At 40.9% G+C, this 12,359-nt stretch overlaps 1 protein-coding gene across 8 annotated transcripts in view; it reads left to right on the forward strand.

The window, feature by feature from the left end:
- EXOC4 (exocyst complex component 4) overlaps positions 1-12,359 on the forward strand; it is a 542,063-nt gene that overhangs the window by 18,091 nt on the left and 511,613 nt on the right. For all 8 annotated transcript variants that reach the window (XM_067534924.1, XM_067534925.1, XM_067534927.1 and 5 more), the window contains exons 2-3: positions 1,811-2,000; positions 5,305-5,499. In XM_067534924.1, the coding sequence (XP_067391025.1) occupies positions 1,811-2,000; positions 5,305-5,499 (385 nt within the window). The remainder of the gene's footprint in view (positions 1-1,810; positions 2,001-5,304; positions 5,500-12,359) is intronic.

The following is a 12,359-nucleotide window of genomic DNA, read 5'->3' on the forward strand; positions in this document are numbered from 1 at the left end:
TCAAACCACTTGACCTGCTGCTCTGAAATATCTGAGTAGCCCTGGAAAGGAGTCGATGAGCTCTTTCATTCCTAGATCGTGGTTATTTACATTCTGCTTTTAAAGTTGAGAGTAAGGGCCATTCTGGAGATGTGTGCCGTGACTTTCTCATCACATGTGTACTAAGCTCTTTGCTGCCAGATTTTCAGTTCTGTAGAGGCTCAGGCTTAAATATTCAAAAGCAATTAGTGATTTGGGGTGCCTCAATTTTTGGATGCACAACTTGACACTTTTTAAAAGTGTCACTTTCCAAAGGGTGGGTGCACAGCACTTCCTGAAAGTCAGGTCTCTTTCAGGTTTCTCAGGTTGGATATTCAGACTCACTGGTGCATTTGGAATTTCTGGCTTTCTTCCTTGTCATATCCTCTGCAATTTAACATAGTTCAGAATTCTTAGTTATTTTTATAGCCCTCATATTCCACAGTAAAACCTAGGCAGATAAATTACATGGGTTTACTGGGAGCTATATGAAGTGTTTCTGGAATTCTTCCTGGTTCTGAAGATACATCCAGTCCTTCAGTTGCTGTCTCATTGATAGGATATTTTAGATCTCTCCAGAGAAACCAAAAATTCCAGCCCTTCCAGGATAACAAAAAATGACATAACCCCCCCCCCAAAAACCGAGAGTCCTGTAGTACCTTAAAGACTAACAAATTTTAAGGTGCTACAGGACTCTCATTGTTTTTGCTGTATACAGATTAACACAGCTACCCCTCTGAAAAAAATGACATAAAAATCCAAATGAAAATTCAAACCTTTCTTTTTCTGGGTCACAGCTCTCCCTCAGGGCTCTGTTTCAATATTCATCCCTCTTCAGGGTATAACAAATGTTATACTAAACGCCAAAATTCATACAAACATGTTATAGTTATGATCTGTTAAAGTCTGGCCATTGATAGTGATTACCCAAAGCCATGTCTGATTCTCTTGCTGGGCCTTTCTGATAATGTCACATCTATGCATTAATTCCACTGGTGCATGGCTGGGATGACCTTGTCAGAAGAAAGAAGAAAATCCCTAGAACTCTTAAGTAAAATAGTGGGAGAATGTAGAACAGAGGGTTGGGGAGAGGGGACGGACTTTTATCTCCCATCCCAGTTATATTCCATTTCACCAGCCTGACTCGTGACCTGATAATGTATTAATGACTGATTAGTGGCAATGAGTTAAAATGATTGTTACATTTTAAAAAAATAATTAAACCATCAAAATGAGCATATTGCTAAACTGTGTGAGTGCCCCCCCGTATTCATTTGTCCTTCCTCATCCTATTTCCTGCCTATAGTTTGTTACCCATACTTACTTGTGACATCTGTAATCTCTTTCAGGCAATGGCTGTCTTTATACATATTCTGTCTTGCACCTGGCGCACTTCTGGGCACAATAGTAATAACAACTGGTAATAAATAATTGCAATACTGTATGTATTTGCTGATGTGTCTCAAACTATAAAAATCTGTCTAAAAAGTAAAGCTCAGTAAATTACAGTAACTAGCAGATGAGAGAGAAAAACATACTTAAAAACCAGAAACACTTAAAAGCAAGGAAAATAATAAAGGAAGTCAAAAGATCTGCATGTCATAAAAAGAGCTGTTATTGCTGGATCTCAACTAAACTTTATACAAGCGTATTTACAGGAGGTGCTCTTCAGTCAATGGCGTTTGAAGAATAACATAGTGGCTGCTTTCCAGCCATTGGTGTATTTTAGATTTGAGTTCCTATGCTGGTAAACCACTTCTAAACATTGCTATTGTTTTGACCTTGTTGTTAGGACTCTCTCCACCAGTGATGATGTCGAGGACAGAGAGACAGAGAAGGGCCGTCTGGAAGAAGCTTATGAGAAATGTGACCGGGACTTGGATGAGCTTATTGTTCAGCACTACACGGAGCTCACCACAGCGATCCGCACGTACCAGAGCATCACAGAGCGAATCACCAACTCACGCAACAAGATCAAGCAGGTGAAAGGGCAGGCAGCACTATGTCTGGCATCTTTCTCTCTTTATTTCCCCTTCTCAACAGGTTTCATGTGTTCTAATATGTTTATTCATTACATCTGTACCTTTGCCCCAGTTCCTGTCCCTTTCGTGTTAATGTAAAATTAAAGTATCAAGGTTTTCATTCAACCCTTACTTCTCTAGTCCTGTCTTCCTTCTACTTGATATCATCTTGTGCTGAACCAAATATTGAATGGAGAAGATGCCATTAACGACCAGCTTTGAAACTACCATCAGAGTTATTTAAATAGGTCAGAGTCTCAGCTGGTGTAAACTAGTGACGACCTAGCCCGATTAGTGACTTGACTAGCGCAGATAACCCAAATCTATATGGCAAAACCTCTCCCATCTAGTCTATTCAGGTTCTTATATTATGCCCATCAGGATGACCACACACCACCTAAATCATCTCAGTGACTCAACAGATGCCCACTGGACCAGACAATATGAATGTTAAGGTTATTTGCATACTCAGCTCGTAAGTATGGAGAGACATATTATGCTCTGCCTCCAGGTGTTCCTATATTTTGAATACCAGACATTTCCTAAATTTTATTACTACTCTAGTAAATAACAGTGGCCCTCCTAGCATTGGTGTGGGCTTGCTCTTTGCTGTTCCCAGTTCTGATTATTATCATAGTTGATGAATTTGCCACTCTCCCAGCCCTTGGTTTACTTCCTCTGTGGATTACTATACTTAAGCCCTGCAAACCAGGTACATAAATTGTTCCATTGTCTGACTAGCACTGTGGAGATCATGACTTGAAACTTTTCGGAGCAGTGCTCCATGTGAGCTCTGACCCTTCTGAGGCAGCACACTGACCCTTCTGGTTTTTCAAATTAATTTAGCATTTTCAAAGTGAATGAGCCTTCTCTGATCCCTTCCAAGGGTAAGAGTTCATTCTAAGGATTTATATACAAAGCCTGACTCTGTGAAGGCCCAGATCAATAACCTTAAACTTGAAATAAATGATGGCACGTTTTTACTCAGTACACTAAGCTTTCCAGGGGTCAGAAACAATCGTATAGTGACAACGACCTTCCCACCTAAACTAATCACTATGGGGGTGAAGGACCTTTGGATATTTGTTTTCTAATTAGCTTTAGTCAACATGTATTGAAGGAAATTTGCCCTAATCTCATGGCAGGCTCCAGATATGATGCTAGACGCTGCTGTCAGTGTGCTACCTCAGAAGGGTCATAGCTATCAGTCTATATTATGCTGTCAAGCTTTTCATTTTGATATTCCTCTCCTTTGTTATAGGTGGATGTTCACATTGGAACAAACTTGAACAGGAAACATTACTGCAAAAGCAAAATGCATTATCTGTGTTAGTTGTCCAGACATCTATGTTTGTATCAACTATTTTCCTCACAGCTCATATTTGTCGAGGCACTGAATCTTGTGGGGACATGTCAGGGCCTGATTCTGATCTCATTTATACGAGTTTTATGCCCATAAAACCCCATTGATTTTAATGGTGTTGCAGGGTCATGATGATGGAGGAAAAGAAGGGGCTGAGGAGGAATATGGTCTTCCTTAAAATACATCTTTAAATGTTCACTCTATCTTCTTTCATATCTCTCCTCCTGCCTACCCATGCTAACTTCCTCAATCCAGAAAAATGCTGACACCCATCTCTTAAATTAACAGGGAAAAATGAAAATCTGTGCTCAAGGCAGAGCTGCTCTCTGGATCACTAGTCTATTTTGTGCTAGGGCCAAGAACATCAGGTTTCTAGCATTTTATTCATTTCCTGCTTTGCCTGTCTTACAGTGACTAGCATTTTGTACAGGACACAAACAATGCCACTAGGGCTATGATGCTACTGTTTAGTTTAAGATATGCAGCAGGGCCTGTGCCCAACATGTGTGGTGTATGGCATTCAATTTTTCTCTGTTGTTGTAACAAGTTATGGAGCACGGAGTTGTTCAGGTTTTCCTGTGTCTGTAGATATTTCAAGGAGACTCTGTTGGGTCCTGAGCCGTCTAAAACTGTATCTTTGAAGCTAACCTTTATAAACATGGTGCTGTTGTGTATTAATTGACTCTCTTAGCAGTTGTCTTTCTTTTGGTCCATCCGTATGTTTCAGGATGTCTCTTCACTTCATTCAAAGGAGTGATAGAAGGGGAAAAAGCTGCAATTGAAGCATTGTTATATGGCCATAAAGATTCTATAATTTGAAAATAAATCCAAGGTCTTCTCTGCATTATTAATTCATTGATATTAATGAGAGTTCTGCCTAAGAAGGGGTTAGGCCCTAAATATTCATAGTTGATCACTGAACCAAATAACTAGTGTAAAAACTGTGTGTGAAGTGGTGTTAATTGCTTGCTGATTTTAAGGTACTTAAGTGGTTATCCATTTATGGCATACAAGAAAAATTGGGTTGTATTGACCTTATCCCAGGAATTTAGGATAATTGGAAGACTTGAAAACAGTGTGAACGCAGTAGTTGTGGCCAGGAACTAAAGTGCAGAGACGTTTCTGATTCCTGTCAGTAGGGATGTGATAGAAAAACAAGAACTTCTTTGACAACCTGCAAGAAATGGCTGGAGATTTTCAAATGAAGCGAATGGCAGACATTGCACTGTTTTTTTCTGAGCGTTATAGTGTCTGGATGTGTAATGTAGATGCTGAGCTGAATTTTATCCAAATTACTATCTATTTTGGCATTCTTTCAGACATCTTGTTAGATAAACTCTTGCAAATGAATTCGGTGTCACCTGAGCTACTGAGTTTACAGGGATCCTACACTACAGTCCAGTTTCTTAAAACAGAAACATGGCTAGAAAGGAGGAGGAGGGGAAGAGATGCCACAAGAGTTTAATAGGCAGACAGACAATGTTTACAGAGGAACAAAATAGTAGCTAGTTATTTGCTTACACTAAACAATTGGCTTCCTGTTTCATTCCTAAATGCTGAATAAATGTTGGAAACAGCTGCAAGTAGCTCTTTAGTCCTGGTGTTAAGATGAACATGTGTGGAATCCCATTAAAGCTACTTCAGTAAAACATACACTAATGGCACAAAACTTGAATTAAGCCCTGGCACCTAGCTTCACTTCATTTCCCCTTTGGTTGCTGTCGTTATGTAAGATGACTGTATGATTCCCCTGGGATAGAGAGCAATAATCGGCTGGTTTTTAAAAATGTGAGTTTGATTATTGCCAGTTGAAACTCACGTTAAAATAGTTAGGGGAAGTGCCGACCAGGCTCTAAGAGAAGGGGCATTAGACTGACCTCATCTTCAACATGTTGCTTGTAGGTGAAGGAGAATCTCCTGTCATGCAAAATGCTGTTGCACTGCAAGCGGGACGAGCTGCGCAAGTTGTGGATAGAAGGAATCGAGCACAAGCACGTCCTGAATTTGCTGGATGAGATTGAGAACATCAAGCAAGTGCCCCAGAAACTGGAACAGTGCATGGCCAGCAAGCACTACCTCAATGCAACTGACATGCTGGTAAGATGTGATACTTAACACTGATGCATATTTGTGAATAAGAGTCGGCTAATTCAGCTATTTAGGTAAATAGATTTTTCTCTCTGTGTCCACTGCTTGCTTTTCTTCTGCAGTGTTGTTCTCTTTTACTCTGTTCTGTCACACACTTCTTTCTTGATCTTCAGCCTATCAACCTCTTTGGCTTCTTTACTACTCTCAGCCTTTCTGACATGGGCTCTGGGTCTCTAATCTCCCTTCCTCACCGTTGTCTCTTGTCTATGGTTTGTGTTTTTGAAGCTACCTTCTTTACACTTCAGTTGACTCCTTTCCTTCCTTCTGTCACTGTGCTCCTTGGCCATTGCCGTGCTGGGTTTCCTATTTTCACTGATGACTTCCTCTACTGTAAATTCCTTCTCTCAGCTCCGTCAATTCCCTTTCCCTAATATCTCCTTCCTGACAGGCTCTTGTGCTATCATCCCTGCCATCTCTCCTCTACCTTTCATTCTTTAAACTACCTTCCAGTCCTCTGCCTCCATTTCCTTCTTTACTGAGATCTCGCCTTTTTTTAGGGAAAAAAACAAAATTGACTCTTGCCAGCAAGAATTTTCCTCCTTCCTCTCCCATTCCCTTTTCTCCAACCTGCAGCCCCGCTGCTTTCTCATTCACTGCAGAGGAGGAGAGGCTTCTTGCTTCACAACTCAAGTCTCTCTTTTACTGTTACCAATTACTGTCCTATTTCTCTCCTCTCCTATTTCCTAACATTTAGGGCTTTGTGCCTAGATTTCATCACCATTCTAGATTCTACGCCCTACCTAAACTACCCTTTCTTTACCAATGACATTAATAACCTCCTGTAAAATAAGGAAAGGGATGAGAGGCTTCTCTGTTCATAGTCTTCGTGATTCCTCCACAGAATAATGTTGTTTCTTACATCTTCTCCTTCACTTCCTTCCTTTAATACCATCGTCAACTTTGTTATCCTTCTGGTCTGCCACGCTCACAACCTCAGTGTTACCTTTGACTCTCCTCTCTCCTGCCTTGTAATCTGTCACTTCTCAAATTCCTGTTTTTTCTTCCTCTTCAGCATCACCTATCCTTTCTTCACTTATTCCCACAGCCAAAACTTGCTCTCGATTTCATTTTCTCTGGCCCCTCTTCTCTGTACTGTCCGAAACATGTTTTGCCCTCTCACTTCTCATGAAATCTTTTTATGGGCTTCCTGTCACTCTCTGCCTCAGACTCAGGCTCCTCATCTTGGCCTTTAATGACGTACATAGTCCTGCCTCCCTGTACGACTCCATTTTGTTGTCCCTTTCCTTCCTTTATGACTCATTACACTTCTTCCAATTCTCTTTTGGCTGTTTTCTTCAACTCCTTGCACTCTTGCCTTTGTGCCTCCTTTCATGTCACCCTGTACATCTTGTCTGCCAGGGGTCCTGTCTGTCCTCCTTGTTTAAAAACCTCTTTCTGAACCCTTTTTCAGCCTTGTTTTCCTCATCCTTCTTCCCCTTATATGAACTATTGTCCTGTCTCTTGTCTACCTTATTGTAAGTTGTTTGGGGCAGGTAATGAATCTCTCTGTTTTGTAAATCACTGTGGAAATTTCTGGTGCTACATAAAATATTAAGTCAAGCATGTTATAATTCTGGGAAGGCGTTAATAGAGTCATGACTAGAACCCTAGGGATGGGTAGCATTTATTTAGATTTTTGAGGTGGGTTTTGTCAAAGTCCTTGATAGAGGAAATATGTTAACTGGGGTGAGAGGTGACATTCTCTTATATTCAAAATAACTGGTTAAGAAATTGGTATAAACCAGCAATGCTCACCGTAGAAAGAGTTACCCCGGGGATATTAGTATTAGGACAGTTTAAACTCTTTATTGTTAACCTGTTGGTTTTTTCCTTTCTCTGTTACACTTGACCTAGCTAAACCTGTTAAAGAGTTAGCTTGTTGGTCTGTAAAGAGTGGTTGCAGAGGGCCATACCCCAACATATCGCTCCTTTGTGATAGTGGTGTTCTTCCAGAGAGCAATAGTCCAATTTCCATTCTGTGCCAATTGTGATTCTGTTGCTATAGGAGTGTCTTTGAAGTGCTTTGCAAATACTGACGAATCCTTCGACTCCCCTATGAGTTAGTATCACCCCAGTTTCTTAGCTGGGAAAACAAAAGTACACACAGCTGAGACTTGCACAAGGTCATAAGGGGAGTGAGTGTTAGTGCCTATTCTTCGTGCTCAGGCTGCTAAACCATACTCTGTTGGTTCTTTGGCTGAGGTTATCTGTTGTGGTTCATCAAGGTACATTACTATAAGGAGTTACCATTTGGCTTTTAAACCAAGAAAACCTAGAGGAAGCTGCAATGAAAATGTATTCATCTATTAATCCTTTCATCAGTACTTGCAATTCCCATTTCAAGACCAGTGCAGCTGTAATTTATAAACACAATAACATATCAACATCCTGACTGCTTTAATAGACAAAAATTGTTGAGGGCTTGTTGGCTTTTGCCATCATCTTTTAATTCTTCCTGTTTGTCAATGTGATGTTATAATCATGTGCTGGCTGCAGGATAATACCTTTCTTTCTTTATATGATCTGAATATTATGTAAAATAATTATTAAATTGTCAGGGATGCAGTTTATAGATGTGCTTGTCCTTTTGTTTCCCTCCTCAAGGTAAACAGCTGCTGTTGGTTTATAAAAAGCCCAAAGTGATCTGACAAGGCGCTTGTATCCCTTGCATTGAAATTGGAGAGCTGATTAATATTGTTGCCTGTAGCTTTGTGATATGTACAGTCTAAATTAGACCTTTGCAGCTTTTGTGTTGGGTTGATGCAAGCACATTAATGGCATAATTTCTGGTTGCTGCATCACATTTCTGAAGTCTGTTCTTTGTATTCCACTCACATTAATTGAAGTAATTTTGCTACTGAAGCGTGTTTCAGCCCCTGCATTTAAATTGAAATTTTAATTCCCTTATTGTTTGGAAAAGATGGCTGAAGATGGCTTGTTACAGGTTTCATTATCACTCAAAACACTCCAGCTGCTGGTTCTAATGTACAATGACTGATTAATTCTGGGAAGAATTATTAATATAAGAATGGCAGCTTTTTCCCAAAAGTATGAGCAAGATACAAAGGTATTTTGTGACAGCTCATATTTATATGAAGTTAGATTTTTTTTTTAAGACATGGATTTTTTGTATCCAGCTGTTTACATCAATCTAAAATTGCACCGATGAGCTTTGAACATCACTTATGCAACATCTATGATATAGCGTCCCTGTGATGGGGTTCCGGGGGTGCAACCTGAACTGTAGGACTGCTTAGCCCTCTGTCTCACCAACTTGGGCTGGCCCTCACAAGGTGATGCTGATGTCAAGGTAAAAACATCTGATAGGCACTGCACTCACACAGACATCCACAGGCAGGGACACACCCAGCTGAGTTACATGAATGATCTACCAGTCACACTCAAACCAACTGTAGAGAGGCACCAACCAATTCCTCCCAGCCTTGCACCCCAGAACTGTACCGTCTTGCACTAGTCAGAAGCCTGACCCGTGTAAGTTCATTAACTTCACCACTCCCTTAGAGTGAAGTGGACGCACATTTTTCTTTGTAAACTGAGCTGACATTTCCCAAGCACTTCAACCAAAACATGCTGTTTTAGGTGTATTGACTACAGAAAGATAGATTTTAAGTGTTTATAAGTTGCAAGCATAGAGATCTAAGTTGGTTACTTAAGAAAGAAAAATAAATTTGCAGTCTAAGATCTATAAACTAAGCAGGATTTGAATCGAGCAGTATCTCTCCCTGACAGGTGGTACAAGCAGATTTGCGTCTGAGGAAGGGGGCTGAAGCCCATGAAAGCTTATGCCTGCTGAAATTAAATTTGTTAGTCTTTAAAGTGCTACAGAACTCTCGTTGTTTAAACAGATTTCTGTTTCTCAGTCCACAGACTGGACCCTTTTTCCAGTCTGGGACCAGACCCCTTCAGTTCAAAGGCTTTATCTTCCAGGTGTTGAGATGGGGAGAAAGGCCCAGTGATAATGCCACTTCCACCTTTTATATTTTCTTCCATCTTGCTAGAAAGATCTTTGCTGTGACATGGGGATTAGGTAGTCCCCATTGGTCAAACAGCCTCCATTGCATACATGCTCTCTCTGAGAAGCCTCTAGATAGTGGATTCTTTCCTTGATGGGTGTTGATGAGCCATTAAAGCTGTCTGGCTATCCATGGCTACTCCATTGCTGTACCTGAAAGGCTGGTTGTGGGTGTTCCCAACCTCATAACGTATTTCAGTGACACATATAGCAATGCTTCATAATGTCAAATATAATGATAGTACAAACAATCCAATAGGATATTAATGTTCAACAGATCAAGACTTTTAAAATGATACCTCACAAGGCACACATTATACAAAACATATCATAATTATATGACAGTGGTGAATGTGGGAGTTCCAGGGTGCTACATTGAACTACAGAGTACCACAGTCCCCCAAAAATTCAGTGCAGAATTGCAGTGAAGTACTGCAAGCTGAGCCAAAGAGAATAATGTTGGGGCGCTGTACTAATGGCCAGTCACATAATCCACAAGTAAAAAAACTTGTTTCAAACCTCCTCAGTGTAAAGCCTTGAACATGCATAGCTCCCACTGAAGTCTCATTTGAGGTCCTTAATTATTTTGATCTCCTTTTTATATGCACATTTTTAGGAATCAATAGTTGTATAATTGGAGAAAGGATACATATATTAAGAATAAATAATCATTACTAGCAGCACCATTCATTCTTGGGTTTATATCCTATGTCCACTAGTGACTGACATAATATGCACTTGAGGAGGTTTGATGTTCTCTGCAATAGAGGGCAGTGCTTCATCTAGCATACTGTGGGCTGATATCCAGGAGAGTTGGGGAAAACACTCGGACCAGCTAGGTGTTAGGAGGAGTAGAAGGTACTGGGACTTGAACAGGGAATCTGGAGGAAAAGGCTGAGATACTCGGTGACAAGGTAACAGCAACAAGGTGATGGAGTGTGAGGGCGAAAGAGAGAGGACTGGTCTGGGAACAGTCTGGAGGGAACAAATAGAGTAAAAGAGGCAGTTAGAGGCAAAAAAGCATTCTTTAAAAATTCAGATCTGACCGAGGAAAATAGAAAGGAGCATAAACTATGAAACGTCGAGTGTAAAATTTGTCAATCTGTGGAACTTATTGCCAGAAGATGTTATGAAGTATAACTGTGTTAAAAAAAGAATGATCGCTTTCCATCTGAACAATAAAATGGCTAATACCAAACTTGATGTGCACTTCTGTGGTGAGAGCATCAGGCCTGAGGCTAATCCAAATTAACTCGGCATTATGCTGGACTGGAGTTTGACCTTCTGGTAACACCTCAAGAACGCCTGCGATAAAGTCAGGTCTCATGTTGCGCTTATTAGGAATCTTACTGGAACACCATGGGGCTCCAGTCCACGGACCTACAAATGATTGCCTTGGTACTTTCTGCAGCTGAATGCTGTGTTCGTGTGGTCTCACAATAGTCGCACTAAACTCCTTGATACTCAACTCAATAACACCACACACGTAGTATCAGGGATGCTCAAATAGACTCTAGTTGGCTGTCTCCCAATCCTATCGCACATCCAGCCTCTAGATATTAGAAAAGCTGCCCAGACATCTCACTTTTTTAACCATGTCAATGCAAAAAAAGGATCCTGTTTCACAATGACCTGCAGAACCGGCCAAAGACAAGATTAAAATCCCACAACCCTCTATGGAACTACATCAAGATCCTTACATTCAGCTCTGAGGCTGAGGCTCAGTGGAGCATTTTGACCAATCAAAATAAACAGATCATTGTTGACCCTGCCAAGGAACCACTGGGTTTTGATTTGTGTTGGAAAGACTGGAGCAGATTGAATCGCATCATGGCATCTCATGGGAGATGTGGACAAACCCTCTTTAAATGGAAAATGAGGCAAACACTTGTATGCGACCGTGGTCACCAATCACAGATGATGGTGCACATCATATCTGAGTGTCCCCTTCATTCTTTCATTGAGGGCCTGAACAGCATTCACCAGCTCATTGTAGCAGCAACATGTTGGCTACAAACCTAGATATAAATTTGTAATCGTTGCTACCTAGAATTTTTCACCATATGAAAGAAGAAAAAGAATTAGAAAAGTTGATAGAGGATAGGTCCACAAATGGCTACTAGCAGGAATGCAACCCTGTGCTCTGGGTGTCCCTAAACCTCCGATTGCAAGAAACTGGGACTGGATGACAGGGTCTGGATCACTCCACAGTTGCCCTGTTCTGTTCATTCCCTCTGAAGCACCTGGCATAGACCACTGTCGGAAGACAGGATACTGGGCTACATGGACCATTGGTCTGACCCAGTATGGCCATTCTTTTGTTCTTATTTTCTTAAGTTTGGGGAAAGCAGGGGCAGAAGTGTCTGACAAATAGAGCACATTCCCTTCTAGAGCTTGGAAGAGAACCCATGATTCCGGAGTTCATTATTCCTCTGCTGCCAGCAAATATCTCTGAAGCAGAGCAGCAAAGTGTGCAGCTCATCCTGCTGTAGTGTTGACCCACATAGAGGATGACAGCATACTACTGCTGTCAGTTCCTCTGTTAGCTCAAGTGGCAGAGGTCCGTGCTGCGGCTGTAGAGGTTCCAACCCTGCTGATGTAAATATGATGTCACATGATGGAATTTGTTTTTTCAGTTTTTTTTAAACCTAGGAAATGACACACTAAAGAAGAACAAACAGCATGTCATCATGTAATAGACTGTATCATAATGTTAAAGCCACACAGGGACCAAATTAAGATTGTACAGGCAACCTTGAATCTGGCATTTCCTAAC

This window comes from Emydura macquarii, unplaced genomic scaffold (assembly GCF_026122565.2).
Source record: "Emydura macquarii macquarii isolate MOO-44397 ecotype Brisbane River unplaced genomic scaffold, CSIRO-AGI_Emac_v2 contig_3470, whole genome shotgun sequence".
Taxonomy (NCBI): Eukaryota; Metazoa; Chordata; order Testudines; family Chelidae; genus Emydura; species Emydura macquarii.